An 18,205-nucleotide genomic window follows, 5' to 3' on the forward strand; every position below is an offset into this window, starting at 1 on the left:
CTATTGAGCTTCCTAAAGCAAGGTCAGGAGCGACTGCAGGTCTCTGCTTAGACACCTGCACATAGGAAGACATCCCCCCAGTTCTCCATGTTGCTGAAGAAGAAGCTGGGAGCTGCATCCCAAACCCTAGGCTGAATCTTCCCTACATCTCTGAAATTGTTGGCTACAACGAAGCTGCCACAAGTGAACAAGATCATGTCAGCAAGGCACTGACTGGGATTTGGGGAACACTGTGTGGTTCTGGAGGTTCCCTAACCTTTTCGCTGGAGAAGCAGCCCTGGCAGGGTGCTACAGCCCTATTTCTCAGACTCAGAGCTTCCTATGTGCTGTGCTGAACGTGCAGACTTTGGGATGTTTGTCAGGCAGGATGGCCAAGTGACTGTTCTTCAAGGCGTTCGTACCACTGAGCCCACGATGTCACATCGCTGAGCTTTAAGGATTGCCTGCTCACACCCCTCCTTGGGTCTTTTTGCTGTCATGTTACATTCCTGCAGGCAGCTCTCTCCAGGACAGAAAGGAGCACAGCTGCACTGCTTCTCTCTGCCTTTACATCCAGCCCATCATTTTCAGCCACCTCCAAGGGACACACTTGTTCCCTGGGACCAAAGTTAGGTCTTCAGGCAGTCCCTGCTCTGCACACAGGGACAGGCACACAGCCCTGCTCTGAAGGCACCGGATGGACCCACACAAACCCTCTGTTCTCAAGTGTCTCCACTGTCTTTCAGGGGGTTGTTGTAGGTAGAAGGTGCTCCCTCCCATGGCTGAACAAATGGGGAATAAAACAATTACGATGCACTGTTTAACATGAGCTAATCCAGTGTCCTCACCCAGGCACTCTTTCCAGAGCAGAAACGTTAATGTTTTTGTCTTTTCTTAAACTCACTCTAGGTATCAAACTGGTTTGGAAATAAGAGAATCCGGTACAAGAAGAACATAGGTAAATTTCAAGAGGAAGCCAATATTTATGCTGCCAAAACGGCTGTCACGGCTACCAATGTGTCAGCCCATGGAAGCCAGGCTAACTCACCCTCAACTCCCAATTCAGCTGGTTAGTTTTGTTTTATTTTATTTTGGGTTGTTAATGTTTGGTTTTCCGTTTGTTTGCCCCCCTCCCTCTAATCTCTCTCTCGATTTCTCCTTTGGGTTATTTCAGTTTTTATTTTCTGGTTTTGGTTGGCTCACTTTTGTGGTCTTGAAAAGGAAAAAGACAGATGGGTTTGGTTTTTGGGGTTGTTTTGGGAGGGTGTGGGGGGATTTGTTTAAGCTTTCTACTTGGTTCCCCTTCTCTGTTCTGGTTCTCATTTGAAAAGCAATGTGATCAGACCATGTGAGTGACGGCGATGTGTTGGGTTCTATGCACAGGCACAAAAGCAGAAAAATGACCAGAAAAAAAAAAAAAAAAAAAAAAAAAAAAAAAGTTGGGTTTGTTAACTCTTTGGGAAGAGGGGAAAAAAAAAGGAAAAAAAGGAGAAAAAAATCCTTGTTCCAATTGTTCCATTTCACTCGGGGCAGAAAGCATGAGTGGCCCTTGTTAATAAAGCCCAACATTTCTGGGATGTCTGAACTCATGCCGTTTGGGAGCTGTTTGGGACAGATTTCTGTCCGTTGCTTTTCTTTCTGTTGTGGTTACCTTTAATTGCTTACATGATGATGTCTGGATCACCTGCAAGAGTGTGCTCTGTGTGAATTTTATTTTCCCTTTGTGTCAGGATGACCCAGGGAGACCTGTGGGTCACTTTGTTCCCTTCCCGTTCCCCCTTTCCTGCCCATTTGCTGTGGTTTCCATCTGTTTGTTTTGAGGGTCAAAGGCACAGAGCACTTTGCCCAGATTTCAACTCCTCTGCTAGAGAACGATGCTCACTGTAGTGGCTGACTACAAAACCATGCCAGGCTGTGGTTGGCATGCTCTGTTCTGGTTATTCCCAGCTCCCAGGAGCGATGGAAAACTGAAACCTGATGAAAAAGAACAAAAAAAGGCAATTTTGTGGGTGCCACACTCTTATCCAGACAAATATGCATGTGCATTTTTTCTTTGTAGGGGTGGGAGGGCATTGGGCAGCCCATCACTCATACACCATACAGATGCTGGTTGCTACTGGGGCATGTGCTCACATAGCAAATGCAGTATCTACACAGTAGAAGGTGTCAGGGGAACTGCACCCCCAGATCTGGAGGTCTGGGGAGGCAGAGAAAGCAGAGCCCAACAAAAGGAAAACCAGCAGTGTGGGTTTTTTTGTTTTTGTTTTTCCCTTTCCTTCCATTGCTGTAACTGCAGAAGATCCAAATGCAGTTTGAAAAATGTCATCCTTACTACCTGCTCAAATGGCTAAGGCCCAGCTGTAGGAAAGCCTGGAGGACAGAGAGCAGAACTGTGTGTGCTCGGAGGATGGTTACCTGCTGCCCTGCACACACAGCTTGGGCCCACAAGGCACAGCTCTCCTCCTGTTCTGCCTTTTTCAACTGGAGTCAGACCCAAAGGTGTGGGAGGGCAAGGGAGCAGCTTCAGATGACTCAAATAGTTTTGGAAATGGCTGTTGGATGTAGGCATTTCCCCAGTGCCTGCCCTGTTAAATAGTGCTCCAGCGTGAGTCTGTTTCTTTGACGTCCCCACAGGCAGTAGCATGGCTGTTTCAGTGATAGATTGGCTGGTAGCCTGCAGTAAACGGCTGAGATATTCCCTGGATAACACTGCTTTCAAGGAAGGACAAACAGTCTTGTTATTAACATGTAAGAAATGAGCTCCTGGGTCCTCTTTCTTGCTCCCTTTTCCACTCCCCAGGAACACCAACCCCTTTTCCCGTGCTAAGGCAGTGCTAAAGCAGCTTGTTGATGCACATGAGCTCCTGCACTTTGAAGGTCCTTGCCGTGCTGGAATCAAAGTGTTTCTGAGCCACCACTTTCCCTGTATGCTGCAGCAGTGGCAGAGCAGGGAGACCTAACAGCCCAGTCTCTAGGGAAGCTTGCAGAGACAGTGGAATTGGATGTCCTTATGTCCTCTCTTGAGAAGACAGATGGAAGGGCCTTGGGACTTTATCTCCAGCAGTGGCACCCCAGGTTGAGATTTCCCCTGCTCAGCCAGGCATCCCTATACTGTCATGTTGTAGGGCAGAGGTGTGTCCCAGTGGCATCTGAAGTCGAATGACCTTCCCTTCTTCAGGTTGTGCTGTAGGTGCTGACAACCAAAGCGCACCTGTGCATGCTTGGTCTGAAATCCCTATCAAAGACTTGGAGGATGGTGCCAAGGATTTTGAGCAATCCAGGTGTGCTGCATTGCCCTGGGAGGAATGTGGAAGAGCATGAAGAGATGAAGGACTAAGGTGGATGAAAGCTCTCCTTTAATACCACAGTCTTTTTTCTGTTTACAGATCAGTGGCAGGGATTTTGGTGAGGAAGGAGCCTGAACAAAGACTAGATTTGGTGATTTGTAGGGTCCTCTGGTTTAAATACATGACAGGGCACATGGAAACAAGGGGAGCATACAGAGGACAGGTCATGAGAAGGAGGCAGCAACCAGCAATGTAGCCCCTGGAGGGCCATGATGTTGGAAGAGGAGGTGGAACTGGATGTGCTGGGACCTGGGACAGGAGCTAAATTCGTTTCTGCTGTGGCTGTGCAGACCCATCTGTTCTCTGCATTGACAGCCATGTTACCGGAGCTCGGTGAATGGCTACAGTCAGTCAAAGAGATTGGCCACACATTGACAAGGGCAAGGACTGCATCTGGCTGGCCATCTGGCACCTTCAGCACAGGGTCCCCCACCCTCAGTCACCCAGGCCTGAATGTCAAACACCTTTTCATCCTGAATACACGCAGTTGGGTTTTATCAGCCAGATGTTCAAATAAGCTGAGATGTCTGGCTCATTTGGGCTAACAACTCCCCATCCTCACTTTGATTGTATGGACAATCTCAGCACAAAAACCATGTGGCAAATGAGAGTTATTTTATGTGGACTGACCCTTTTGCCAACCAGAGTCCTGGAGGACTGCACATGGGTGATGACATTCAGTGAAATCTTCCATGCAGAGCAGCCAAAATTATCCTGAACTATTTTATTATTATTATTATTTTTTTTACCTGCTCATCCTTTCATTTTTAAATCTTCATGCACAGCTGCTGATGGACAGGATTTGGAAATATGCTTCATCAGGCACGAGCCTGATGGCTGTATCTTCTCTGCCTTCCCTCATTTGTTTGTGGCAGTTGCTTTTTGTGGGATGCCAGAGTGAGCAAAGAAACCATGCTCGTCGTGGTCTCACTGTCTTCAGTGTCATTTGGCAAGTGAAAAAGAACAGCAGGTGTCCTGCAGGACCAGCCCAGGCTTATGTTTGCTTTTAGAACTTGTGTCAGATTAAGGGACGTTGTCCACCTGAGCTGCTGCATGGTCCATCATCTTCTTCCCTTATCTTTGGCCATGGTAGAAACACAAGGAAAAGTTACTTTAAATCAAATTTTCCTGATGCATATAGGTTGCAGCCATTGACTTTAATTAGGAATCTCATGTACACGACCAAAGTTGATTTCAGTGGTTCAGGATACTAGATTTGTCTCATTGGTGGTGGGTGGTAGGAATAAGCAGCATATAAATGTGAGAAGTGGAAGAGATCTCATTGTTGGCATTGCTTTGATGTAGGTTTTCACCCAGTGGCAAGATCTGAGTGCCAAAGCTCGTTGCTTTTTAAGCATTGCCACCACTTTTTCTGAAGCTGGTGTTCTGATGGGAACTCGCCACTAAGGAATGATGGTGATTAGACTTGAGTTTGATAAGATGTGTGGATGCTGAAGATGGACCGCTGCTTCACACTACTACAAATGTTTCTTCCCGTTTTCTTTTGTCTGTGCATGGAAGCATCAAGGGACTTACATGTGCCAAGTTCAGAGACCTTTCATTGTGGGTCCACAAGCTCAAAGGTGGTTATTACATTTCACTTCTCAAGGAGTTCTGTGTCAAACTATGACTGCTGTGGTGTGTTTCCAACGGAGCCTTTCAGAGGGACAGATCAGATTAAGGATGGAGCATCCTCCAGCAGACAGACAAGACTTGTTTCTGTGAAGGATACCAGTGTCTTCATTTTGAGGACTCTTTGCATTCCTCCCCCCTTCTTCCACCCCAGCGCATCGGTCCCTCGTAGCTGTGTCTCTGAGGCTTTGGGCCATTGTAATTTTCATACATGGCTAGCACATAGGCAGCAGAGTGCTGAAACAGCAGAGTAGCAGCTGAAAGGGCTCTCTGCAATTACGGCTCTGATACAAATGCATCCATACATGCGGGCCATTGGTATGCGCATATTTATCTTTGCATCCACATCAGCAGCAAGACATATTTACCGTTTAGATATGCACATATATTGTAAAAATACCCTGTGCCGATAGCAGTGTATATCTTGTAAGTGACATCTCCAGCACTCCTCGTGGTTTCCAAGACACCGGTGCTCTACAGAACTAGAGTTTGTGGTTGTTTATTTTTATTTCCTCCCTCCCAGTCTCAATTTTAAGAGGCAGGTTTGTTAAATTTCCATAAAGACCAGATAACGTTTATGATATTTTTGTTATTATTATCGTTGTTATTATTATTATTATTATTATCTTGTTTTGGTAGGGAAAGCTGGAATGCTGCTCTGCTTGGGGGTAGAGTGATGGTGGAGTCCTGTCAGGGTTTCCCAAGTCCTCTTTCCAGCTCTGACACTGATTGCTTATGTCGTCTCGAAGGGTTTCGCTCACCTTAAAGTAACTGCAGAATATTCTCTGCTTCTTGTGAGGGTTAACTGCAAAATCCTTTGGTTCCCAGCCACTGTGGGAGCACAAAAGCCATCACACTGCTCTGGGCTTTATGCTGGTAATCAAAGTGATCATTCAGAAAAGCCAGTAGGAAGCAGTTTTTTGTACATAAGTGTCCATCCTCATGCTTTATGTTGAGTGGTGTCAGTGGGGGATATCCTCAGTCTCCTAGTTGACATCCATAGCTTTTTGCCTTTAGAACCTGAGAGGTGGGGAGTCAACAGGAGCTGGGTACCAGCTGAGCAGGGAGGCGCTGGCTGCAGCCCTGCCACCTAGTGCTGCTTACTTCACACAGCATTGGTGGGTTGCTCCACCGTGTGCACTCCTGATTAAAGGGCCATGTGCGAAGAGTAAGGTTTTTTGCAGGAAGGTGTCGTGAACGTGAACTCTCCAACTTAGACCTCCTACTTGTGGACTTGCTCCCTGAGCCTTCTTGATGTTGGCTTCCATCTGGTTCCTTCCTGGCTCATCTCCAGGGCAGAGCCTGGGCACTGCCAAGAGGGTTTCTTCCTTCTCCTCTCCAGCAGGAGATGGGAACTGTTGGACATTTCTCAGAGCACACACATGAGCCATAGTTGGGCAGTTCCAGCAGGACTGTGGTTGCCAATCTTCCAAGCTGGAAGCAGCAGCGGAGATGATGAGAGTGTATTTTGGGTTGGAGCTGAAAGCAGAGCTGACCTGGGCCCCTGAAGTCTCTCCTTTCCAAGGCTAACGTCATGTATATAACCAAACCTTGCACGTTGAGCTGTCTCACACTTAACGCGCTGATCTGCACGATGAGTTCTGAAATAATCCCATAAAACCTTTTTTGTTTATTTTTAACCCCCTTCCCTCCTCGCCTGCCTTCCAGTTACACATTAGGTTTGTTTCTCCTGTTCGGTAGTCAAGGAGGTGCTCAGATATCTCAAAGCTGGAAGCAGGACCTTTTTTATTTTTCCTTATCATCTGTTGGTTGTTTTGTTTTCCTGATCCCACCCAGTTGTCCTCACCATTATCGTTTTTGAGCGTAACGCTGGCGACTGGTGCATGCAGTGGGGATTTGCTTACAGAGCTCGTTGTTCTGGGACAGCTGGCCCCACGGGGCTGGGACACTCAGGTCCTCTCACAGCCCACTGAGATGAAAGAAGGTTGTCAGCAAGATCATTACTGGGAGCCTGGCCCAGGTGCCTTCACATTTTTGTGAACCTTCGCTCCTGGTGCGTTGTGCTCACCCCTGGGATGGATCCTGATGTCCTGAAGGCAGACCATGCATAGCTTCCTCAAGGGAGCTCTGGGCATGGAAAGGGGTGGAGCTTGGATGTGGTCACCCGGCAGAAAGGCCCCGTAAGGGTGCATGGCCTAGACTTACCTGCACTGAGCTGAGCTTCTCAGAGACAACAGCAGCATGGGCCCAGTTATCCGTGCTGAAGTGGCTTCTGCTTTTGATAGTGAAGCGTTCTTTGGGTAATTCTGTTCTCTGTGCAATCTGCCGGGTAGACATCTCCAAAAATCGAGATCTGCAAAGCTGCCTGAAGGATTTTGATGGCCAGAAATGAAACAAAGGGCTGTCTTGAGTCCTCCAGGCTGGGTTTTGTTCATCTTAGTCCAGAGCATGAAGAATCCTTCCTCCAGCTGAGGAGCTGTTGAAGAAAGTTCTTGGCATTGAGCTGTAACAACATGTGGCTTTGAATAACCTCAAGAGTGCATCCTTTTTTTTTTTGCTTGCTCTGTTCTTCATACTACTAACCTGATTGTGTGTTTTGTTTTTGTGGTTGCTTTGCATGTTGTTCCTTCCTCTTGGCTGAGAGTCATGGGGTGGATCTTTTTCCTTTCTGTGATTCAGGTGCCTCACTCTTTCCTTTCCAGGTTCTTCCAGTTCTTTTAACATGTCAAACTCTGGAGATTTGTTCATGAGCGTGCAGTCTCTCAATGGGGATTCTTACCAAGGGGCCCAGGTTGGAGCCAACGTGCAGTCACAGGTAGGGACCCATCCGATGTACTGCCAGTGAATGCGTTAGTGTTGGAGGAGCCTTTGATTGTATTGGCACTTCTCCCTCCCGTCCGAAAAGAGCAAATCTCAACCAGCACAAACGAACCAACCAACGCTTATAAAAAAGTAAAGCAAACCAAAAAAACAACCAACCAACCAAAAAAAAAAAAAGCAAAGGCAACAACCACCCAAAAAATCAATCAGAAAGAAACCAAAACCGAACACCCAACCAAACCAACCATGGTCTTGAGGAGACTTGCCCACACTTTGTGAATGCATTTGGCTCTGGCTTGATAGTCGTAACAGGAGGAAAGGAGGTTTAGGAGAACAGGCATGTACTCAAACAAAAGCAGATGAGATTTAGGTTCCGCATGCTTTATTCTTCCAAGGGAAGGGGTCAGATGTCTGGACCGGTGTCTCGTTTTACATGGCTTCCACTTACTCCTTTGATGCCAAACCAGGTGTCTGCTGCAAGGCGAGAAATGTTCAAATACACAGCTAGGGTTTTTGGTTTTTTTTTTTACTTTTTTTTTAAACTAAAAGTCACCCCTCATGGTCTCCCCATTTGGGAGGGGTCTCCCTCCCAAAGCGCAGGCACTCACACTGCCCATGTACACACCAGCAGGACAGGGTGAGGGAGCTTTGAGCAGCGTTACTGAAACATCAACCTATGCTTGAAGAAGAAAGAATTTAAAATAGCCAATAGCTCACTTAGATCTTCCCCTTCCTACCTGATGTCCAGATATGCCATGAGTCTTCTCTCTGGTGTCTAAGGCTCTGTGTTGAGAGATGACAGCCAGTCTGACATGTTCACATTGGGCAAGGAGAGCTTTCTAAAGCCCAAGTCACTCCCCTTGCAGTGCTGGACACAGAGATGCACATCACTGTGCGTACTGCTGCCAGGGTCTGGGCTGAGCAGTAAAGGGAGAGGAGCGAGGCACATAGAGGAGAGCTGACGGTGCCTTGCCATGGTAGGTATATTCTCTGGGCCCTCCAAAATGGAAGGAGAAGCTGTCTTCACCCAGCTCCAAAGATCTCCTTCCACTGATGTGAGCTCAAAGGGTGGAAGGGGATGAGTAAGACTGTGGGTCCTTGGGCACGATGCTGAAGTTGGCCCCAGCAATGTGCTCCAGGAGGTGCCAGCCTGTGCTTGCCACGCTGTTCTCCCTCTCCGCTCTTGGTGTCTAAGGGCTTGGGGCCACCAAGAGTGTGACGGGGGTGGGCCATCGGGGAGGCAAGGGAGCACTCCTCTGACTTGACTCTCACCATGAGTCCAGCCACGGTTCTTTCCCCCCCCCCTCTTTAAATACGTACCTTTATTAGTGCTATTACTATTACTGTTTATTTGTTCTACTGTGCCAAAGATGAACCGAAGCGGCTTTGCCCACTAACCTTTCATTCACTCTAATTTGTGTCTTTGTTGTCGTTGGTCTGTTTAGGTGGATACCCTTCGCCATGTTATCAGCCAGACAGGAGGATACAGTGACGGACTCGCAGCAAGTCAGATGTATAGTCCGCAGGGCATCAGTGTAAGAAAAAAAAAAATAGGCTTGGGTTCTTGTTTTATTTTTTTCCCTCCCTTTCATTTTTGTTCTCTCACTACCAATTATTTCAAAGCCATAGGGCTCAGAATGCCACTTAGTAGGACTTGTCTTTGCTTTTACGGTCACCTAGTTTATTGCTTCTGTATCGGTCACGCCAACGGCAGAGCTTTGCCCACGAAAAAAGTGGCGACTGGGCAGCTCTGTGCAGGCAGCTGGCGTCTAGGACTGTCAGAGCCGATCAGCGTTCGCGTGGCACCTGCGGCCACATGCGTTCGGCTGAGAGGAACTGCTAAACAGGTGACACCTCGCGTAACCGCGGTGGGGAATGTCACCACGAGCACCCTAACCCAGAGATGGCTCCACGCCGATGAGGCTGATGGCAGCATCCTGCAGCGGCCACCTAAAAATAACCCAACCCTGGCCGGCATCTGAAGCCGGGCTGGGCGTGCGGGAGGGGGCTGAAAGCACAGCGGTGATGGGGTTGACGGCGGTAATGGTCATAAATAGAAGGAAAAGGGGAAAAAAAACAAGCGCAACCCAAGAAAACCTCGCCCAACCGAACTGGGGGAGGATGCGAGGGGGAGGGAGGGCTTTGGAGCATCTTCTCCTTGTTCTTGGGTGCGCTGGCGGGTTCTGACTAGCATGAAAATTCGTAGCGACAAGCTGTGTCGTACAGGGTGAAATCGATCAGACACACACAAGGAGAACCGAGTGTAGATTTGGGACAGCAATCCAACTTCATTTCTCAGATCAATCGTCCACCATCTCAGTGGCGGTGACAGCAAGCTGGGAGAAGAGGGCAGCCTGGAAAAGGAGGCTGTGCTCCTGGAGTGGGTGGTGGTGGTGGTGGTGGTGGTGGCCAGGCTGGCGAGGGGAGGAGGATGGCTGTGGCCTGTGGTCAGCGTGCACCATAATCCCGTTGGGTGATGAGGAGGATGAAGGTTGAGTTGGGGCAGTCTTGCGCTGTGCAGGGAAGTGGTGGGTGCCATGTTCTGTTTTGCTGCCTATGTTGCTGACTGGAAGACTGAGAGAGTATTGTCTTTGGGGAGAGGGGGTCAGGCCCAACCTTGGTTTTGGGCTTGGGCCAGTGGCAGCATGGGCTGCTCCAGCAAAATGCCGCCTGCAGCGAGGCGGCCAAGGGATGCCCAGGGAGCTCCAGCTCTGCCAGCCAGCGTCTGTGGCTTCCTGTCAGTTTGAAACAAAGGCGCTGAGATGGAGACGTGATACATGAGGAGGCATTAAAAGAGCTTCCTCACAGCCTCCAGCCCTTCCCTGCCTCTGCCTTTCATTCAGGGACGGGAGAACATGGCCTCAGCTGCCAACCACGGGGCACCTCGCCCTGCCACATCTCCCTGTGAGTCCCTTCACCCTCCAAGGAGACCGCTCTCCAAGGAGTCTTTGCCATTTGGCACCTTGCATCTGACCAACTTGGGTCCCTTGGTGTCTGAAAGACCACCACCGACATGGGGAGACCCCGGGGGTGGAGGAGGAAGGGCCTGCCAAATGGGGGCTGCGCTCCCCGCTCCACTGGGTGCCGGGGCTTAGCAGGCAGCTTGACGTCACGAGGCAGAGCCAGGGAGGATTTGTGAAGTAATGTAATTGAACATGTGCAGATAATTATGTCTCATTACATAAGCCCGTTGCAAAAACGGTGCTTGGAAATGCCACATGAAAGAGCCTATCGTTCCGCATTAATTTCTCTGTGCGCTGAATTTATTCCCTTTCTGGCTTTTTAATACTTGAAGAGTAAATGAATCGGAGGCTGATCGTGATAAGAGATGATACTTTTGTATAAATTAAAATACCCCCAAGGAAAGAGGCTGAGCTGATTATGGTTGCAGTTGGCTTGGAAAATAACAGTGGGCTGGGTTAAGCCAAAATTTGGGGGGAGGGTTGCTGATGGGGATTACAAGGCAGGGAGGGGGACAAGAGGAGAGGGGAGAAGAAAGGAGGAGTGCAAACTTGTAAGCCAAATAGGACATCAGTGGATGGACTGGTATTTCTGACAGCCAATGGTGGTCGTAATGGGAGCAGCACTGGGAGTTGATGAGCTGATGGCAGCAGCTTCCCAAATAGTGACCCAAGATGAGTGGCATGTGGTGTTGGATGGTTTCTAGGAGGGCAGGAACCCAAAGTTGCTTAAAAAGGTCAGGCTTATGAAGGATGAGGGTCAGAGACAGGCACAGGCAGGGAGGCAAGTGGGTAAGCAATCCACCCACTTCGGGGGAGACTCTTTATCTAGCTAGTGTGTATCCCCAGTAGTATCTGGAGCCAGTCTAGAAGAGATTAGAAGGTTTAGGAAGTACTTCTGGGTTGCCGTTCTTTCCCCAGACCCTTTGCTTGTGATATCATGTCTTCTCATCCATGCAGATCCCAAAGCATTTGGCAGCCCCCAGCTGAGTGATCTGCCACCCCTGCAGCCTGGCTGCCTTCTGGGATGTGCTGGTGCTGGGTCCCATAGGTGCTGGTGTTGGTCCATATAGGCAGGGGCTGTCTCATAGCCAGAGCAGTGGGCACGTTTTCCCTGCCTCTCCTCAACCCCTTTAATGGTGCAGAAATGAAGCGGGATGCAGAGGAAAGCTGCCAGCAACGCAGAGAGCTGCAATCCCTGCCTAACCCGAGCATCCCTGGGAGCTGCTGCAAGGAGATGAGCCGAAACCGAGTCAAGAGCCCTGTCACAAAGATCTCTGCATGGGGCTGAGGTTAACTCATCCCTGGAGCCCGTCAGGTCTGGGAAGGCAGCAGCAGGTTGCCCGGCTCCACCGCTGTAAAGCTTGGCAGGGGAGACAATGCACAGGGCTCGCCTTCCTTGGTGAAAGATGAATTTTTAAACGCGTGCACGTCGTGACAGCTGAGGACAGAAATACACCCAGAGCCCAATTTCCTCCGTGGTTCTTCTGTGAGCCTGTCTTGCTGGTTGCAGCTGCTCAGCGGCTGACAGCCCGCCCGGCACTGTCTGTGCATCGTTAGCAGGATGATCAGCCATGTCCCTGCCACTGGATCTCTGTGACCTGCAGCGATAGCTGAGGCAGAGCGAAAACAGCCGACCTCACATCTAGGTGGAGATGGTGTTGGGCATCCCCACAAGGTCTCTTTTGGCCTTGGTGGGTTAGGACTCAAGTTCTCATTGACCACATCTAGAAGGAGGATGTCCCTGTATGTGTCCTCCTTGCCATGTGCACAGGGAGCTGTGTACTTGCTCCCGTGGATCTGCCTGTAAACACTCTGTTAATGCAGGCTGGGTTGCTGCAACGACTCTGATCAGTCTGCTAATTAATTAATGGTTTATAGTCATCTTAAAGAAAAGTCCTGTCAGAAATTTCTTTTTGGACACCTGGCTCCTCCTTTCCTTCTGCCCCTTGTGCCCTCCATCCCTAACCCTCTAATGAGGAAAACGGAGCAGGCTCGTTTATAAATCATTGCAAAGTCTAACACGGGAGGCTATTTTTAAAATTGGTCAGTGTGGAGGAGTTTTGATTTAAAAATGCTGTTCTGCCTATTTACACAGCAATGTTTGTCATTGTGATGGTGGTGCCCCATTGCACAGTGGTTGTACATCCACGCCTGCCAGCTGGGAGTGAGGACTTTCAGTGGCCCTGCTGGCTGTAGGAGGTGAGACCTCCTTGTTCATGTGAGGCAGGCTGCCCGGGAGCACATCCAACCTGCCCTTGGGCACCATCAGGGATGGGGGCACCCACAGCTCTGGGCAACTCTCTGCCAGCACCTCTCCACTCTCTGCAGGCTCTTTGAAGCCTGTTCCCCTCTGTCAGACCCGATGTCTGGTTTGCTGGGAGGCTGAACTGACTTCCTGGCCCATTGCTAGTGGGACAAGGATTTGGCCACGTACAGTGGGATGTGGTGACAGGCTTCGTGCAAAGCTGCAAGCTCCTTGAAGAACTGGCAGAAAATCAGCCCCATGCAGGAGGCCGGGCTGGGAGCCAGCCTGATTTGCTGGAGGAAAAATGCTGTGAGACCTGCAGAAACCGGCCCCAAACTCAGTTACTTCAGCAATCCATCACCCTGACTCCATGCTTGGACAACGACCAAGGCCACGGCAGTGCTCTGGCATCAGAAGGTGACATTTGAAGAGACATCCTGTAGACTATTGCTGCATGTCTGGCTGTGTCCCCCCCTGCAGAAGTCAGAGCTGTGTGCAGGGCTCCTCACAAGGCCCCCTCTTGTCCACCACTTGGGCTGTAGTTTGGGGCTACTCTTGCTGGGGGAATGTGAGACTGTGATGTGTGGGGTATCTTCAAGGCCAAACCCGCTGGAGCAGAGGTCAGCACCTGCCCAGCAGCATCTCTTCTTCCCACTACGTGGGATTGAGGTGACAGTCATGGCACAGAACCACCTTTTCTGCCAGAAGTGAAGGTTGGCTCCCAGTGTTGAGGCCAGAAGGGCTGCCCAGCGTTTTGGGGGTACAGGGAGAGAGGGCAGCCATTGTCTGCAAGATGTTCTCCCCCTCGCTCCTCTCAGCCACGGCAAGCATGAAAAAGCCTCTAAAAATAGTGCAACACAATAGGGACCGAGCCCTGCTCCGAGCAGCCCCCACCGCCTCTCCCCCCTTCTGCTCACTGTAATGACCCTGCAAACACTAAATGGCATCTGAGTGCATTAAGCAGCAAACTCTCCGGTGACATAGCAATTACGGCTCTGAAATAGATTTGGTGCGTCACGGAAGATAAGGGTTTTGAAAGTTTCTGTTGTGATTATAGCTTGTAACTCCAACAAATAACAGGCTTCGTAATAAGAGGCTGCCAGTGCCGCTATTGTGGCTCTCTCTCACTGATGGCACGTAAATTGCTATTAATGTCCTAAGTGTACTTGAATATGCCAGTCTCTGGGCGGCGGAGTTGGCTCCGTGTCTCTCTCTCCGCGGCCTGTCATTTTGGGGCTGATAATCTACGGTAATTGCTGCCTCTTGCAGTGGACCAGGACGTGGAGAAGGGTGGGTGCTGCATCCTGGGAAGCAGGATGTGCAGTGGGGACGCAGTGGGCGCATGTGGGGTTGTGGGTGAGGCCGTATGTCTCCCAGACATCCCTGTGTCCCCCTCCCATGAGGTCCCATGTGGGACCGTTGGGCCCAGCGATGGATGTCCTAGAGCAGGAGGCGTAGGGATGGCCAGAGCAGGCAGAGCAGACTGGGCACATCCAAAGCGGGATGGCTGCTGCTGCTGGCTCAGCACAGGCAGGAGTCAGGGTGGATTAATTAGCCGAGCACTGAATCAATGTCAGAGTGAGCAGGGGAGGTGGGGGCAACATCTGCTCCTCTCCAAAGGGGTCGGCAGCCAGAGAAAAGCAGCTTCCGTGAGCTATCGTGCATGGCAGCTGGGGGCCAGCTCTGCCCTGCAGAGATCTGGGTCTTTAGGTGGGAAAGCACCCATTGGCTGTGGGAGGAAAACATTGCCTGCCTTTGCTGTATGACCTCTTGGACGAGGAGGATGCTCAGCTGCACCTCTGAGTGGGCTGCTCTGCTGCCAGCTGTGGTAGGACAGCACTGCAGGACATTGGGGCAGTGTCAGGATTGGTGTATATGGTGCAAGTGGGAGCTCCAGGATGGATGTGCAACACACTGAGCCTGAGGAAGCTGGGGAGTGTGGACAAGTTGCACTCATAGGTCCCTCGTGTGCTGGTGTGCAGCACTTATTCTGCGTTTTCATAGCGCTTGGGTCCAGGTGGAGTTTCACAAAGGGGTTTCGAGTTCAAAAAACAAGCTTGTTTAGTTGTTTGCTATTTTCCCCTTCTATTGGGAAGCATCCTATTGTAGTGTGAAAAACAGACAGAGTTTGGGGTTTCTGCAGAAACTCATGCTTATTTTAAAGAGCAGAATTTCTGTGAAGGCTTGAAATTATCAAATCCCGCTGTTTTTTCATCAGTGCTATCCTGAGCTGTTCTTGTTCTTTGGGTGTCCACAGTGGGATGGGGTGACAGAGCAGGGGATCCTTGCCCTCCATCCCTAACACCACTCCATTGTGCAAGTGGAGACCTGGGGTGGGCAGAAACATTGCAGTGGGGCTCCGTTTTGCTATGACTGACAGCTGCCCATCTCTATCCCTGCAGGCTAATGGAGGTTGGCAAGACGCTACTACCCCATCGTCGGTGACCTCCCCCACAGAAGGCCCTGGCAGCGTTCACTCTGATACCTCCAACTGATCTCCCAGCAAATTGCATCCCTGGCTGATCCGGCCCCGGCGGGGCGGGAGGGGAGGGGGCCTCTCCTGACACCGCAGCAGTCAGACTGGAGGTGAAACCAATCAGCACACACAAGAAGACTCCTTCTCTTCTCTTCTCTTCGTCGGGATGCTTTTTTCAGCCAATCTGGACACTTCTTTATACTCTCTTCCCTTTCTTTTCTGGGTAGAAGCCGCTCTCCCCCCCCCTTGCCGCCGCCACAACACCTCCCTTCCCCTACCTCCCCACTGAAGGGTATTTTGACAGCTAGAAGGATTTTAAGGAGGAAAAGCAAAAAACAACCACCGCCACACCAACCGAACCAAAAGCAGCAGTGCATGGCCTCGCACTGAGCCAAAACCATACCTCGGTCGGGTCTCGCTCCTTCTCCACCAAGCAGCCCCGCTCACCCTGTTCCTCTCTCGCTACCTCTCCGTAGGAAATGGTCTCGGCAGCCCTCTGCCCTGCTGCACCCTCACCTCGGCTGCTCTGGACACTGAGTGCATCCATGCTGTGCCCCAGGAGCCATCCCTGTGCACTGTGGGCTGGAGGGCAGGTGGTGCAACCCTGCTGTATGTATGTAGGAGCTGGAGCCGGGGGCTCCCCACTGCTTAATGGAGGTACCAACCAACCCACTGCCAGCCCCCAGACAGCACTGCTTGTTCTTCTCCCAGCCCTGCTCTGCCGCAGCTCCCAAATGCGTTGGTGCTGAGAGGTGGAACCCTGCCAGCATCCCTTGTGGCCACCGTTCTGCAGTGCTGGTGGGGAGGGCAAGAAGCAGAGGCAGGTGGATCACTGCTGGTAACCAAAGTGCTGAGCACGGCCACGGTGCTTTATGTGATCAAGTAATGATGGATGGAACGCGAGCAGTTTTCTCACTTAGGGAGGCCAGCGGCAGATAGTTCTGCAGAGAGCATTGCACGGTGTTAGCTCGTGCTTCCCCCTGCAGGTCCACCAGCTGCAGAGGGAAAGGAGAATGTGGGTTTCTTGGTGAAAGGGTTGGTGGCCCCCTCTGCATCCCCAAACTGTTGCCTGGTGCATGGGACCCCACAGGCTAGATGCACTCTGGGTGCCTTTGGAAGTGGGTCATACAGTGGCTTTGCTTGAGGGTGAAGCTCTGCAAGGTGAGTGGACGTCCCTTTGGGGTTTGTCCTTCTGCCGTGGCTTGGAGTTACTCTGAGAAGTGGCATCTAAAGTCTTGGGAGATATTGTGGGGTCTTCTGCCCAGCATTTCCCGTCTGCTTTAGGAACAGCTGGTGATGGGTGGAAACAGAACTTCGTCCTGCTGCAACGGGATTCTGGGCAGCAGGAGGGAATTGCAGTGACACCCACTGCCTCTTGTCATGGGTGATGGGCAGCAGTTTGTTCGGTCGGCAGCGTGGGGCACCTGGCAACAAACCTTAAGGCCTCCCAACCTCAGCTCACCGTCCACGGCTCGCACTCTGTCCACACCAGCATTGGCTCCTTTAAGCTGAAAATCTGGCTGATGCAGAGCAAACATTTCACGTTAAAGCTCTGCCAGAAACATTTCCACCCCTCTGCTGGGTGGCCCACAGCCTGGTGCCAGCAGCTCGCGGTGCCTCGGGGGTGGCCGTGGGGACGTGGTTTTCCATAGGGGCTCCCGAGTGTGCAGTCGGTGACCGCCAGATCAACGAAATGTCCATTCTGTGGTCGCTTCTGATCGGTGACGGGATGAGCGCGCCTCCCACTGCTAACAAAAGGGAGCCAATGCCCCAAATCCTGAAAGGCTCAGCCCAAAGGAGAGACTCCGCGCCGCCTCAGTCGGAGAGGGCCGGGCTGCAGGCAGCACATCCAGCACCCGAGGCGAAGGGCTGCCTCTGCCACGCTTCGCTTCAGGGCACGAAATGCAGAGGGCCAGGAGCGAGTTGGTCCCACGCAAGGACAGCCCCGAGGACGGCACCGCGCTCACTCCTCCACGGTACTTGGCACCCTCAGGTTCGTCCCTCTGGGTCGCGTTGTCGGTCGCACTCCTTACGTCTGTGCTTTTTTTAAAATGGTTTTATCCCCTCTCCGCCCATCCCTCTACCCAAAAGAAGTGTTGTGGTTATTTTCTTTTAATTATTTTTAATTTTTTTTTTTTCTCTTTTCTCTGCCCAGAAAAAAAAACAAAAAAAAAAAACAAAAAAAAAACAAACCTGACTTCGATACCAAAAAAAAAAATCCCCCACAAAAAAGAAAAAAAACAAAACGAAACAAACAAACAAAAACCACACACACACAAACATCCAACAAACAAAACACTGCAGAAACTCGGGAAAAAAAAAAATAAAAATGAAAAAAAAAAAAACCCCCACGGGAAAAAAAAAAACAAACAAACAACAAAACTCGACGACTCTTTCAGCTTTATTAACATTTTCCATTGTTTCTTGCGATTTGTGTCTCGTTCTTTGTAGTATTGATGATAACGAACATTTGATAATGAATGTTCTTGTATATTCAGATAAAGGAAAAAAAAAGGAAGAAAAAAAAAAAAAAAAAAAAAAAAAAAAAACAAAAACCAAAAACGCAGTCTGAATTTAATAGTGTTTATAATAAAAGAATAAAAAATGGCCCTTTTAGCACGCAAAGTGGAGCAGGGGAAGGTCCATCCCTGCTCTTCCTGTGGCAACAAGCGCTTCATTCCTGTATAGTTTATAACATCAGACTACCTACATTCATCTTCTTTTGTTTTGTTTTGTTTTGTTTGTTTTTCCCTTTTTTTTTCTTTTTTTTTCTTTTTTTTTT

The 18,205-nt window shown here is 50.2% G+C and overlaps 1 protein-coding gene across 2 annotated transcripts in view; it reads left to right on the plus strand.

Moving 5' to 3' along the window:
- PBX1 (PBX homeobox 1) overlaps nucleotides 1-17,594 on the plus strand; it is a 107,408-nt gene extending 89,814 nt beyond the window's left edge. Inside the window, exons 6-9 of one of the 2 annotated variants that reach the window (XM_042819608.1) lie at nucleotides 889-1,048; nucleotides 7,622-7,734; nucleotides 9,185-9,274; nucleotides 15,350-17,594. In XM_042819608.1, the coding sequence (XP_042675542.1) occupies nucleotides 889-1,048; nucleotides 7,622-7,734; nucleotides 9,185-9,274; nucleotides 15,350-15,442 (456 nt within the window). In that variant the 3' untranslated portion in view covers nucleotides 15,443-17,594. The remainder of the gene's footprint in view (nucleotides 1-888; nucleotides 1,049-7,621; nucleotides 7,735-9,184; nucleotides 9,275-15,349) is intronic. The other variant, XM_042819609.1, reaches the window with a different exon arrangement.
- The last annotated feature ends 611 nt before the right edge of the window (nucleotides 17,595-18,205 follow it).

This window comes from Centrocercus urophasianus, unplaced genomic scaffold (genome assembly GCF_019232065.1).
Source record: "Centrocercus urophasianus isolate 14NV4802_14NV808 unplaced genomic scaffold, USGS_Curo_1.0 seq_18, whole genome shotgun sequence".
NCBI lineage: Eukaryota > Metazoa > Chordata > Aves > Galliformes > Phasianidae > Centrocercus > Centrocercus urophasianus.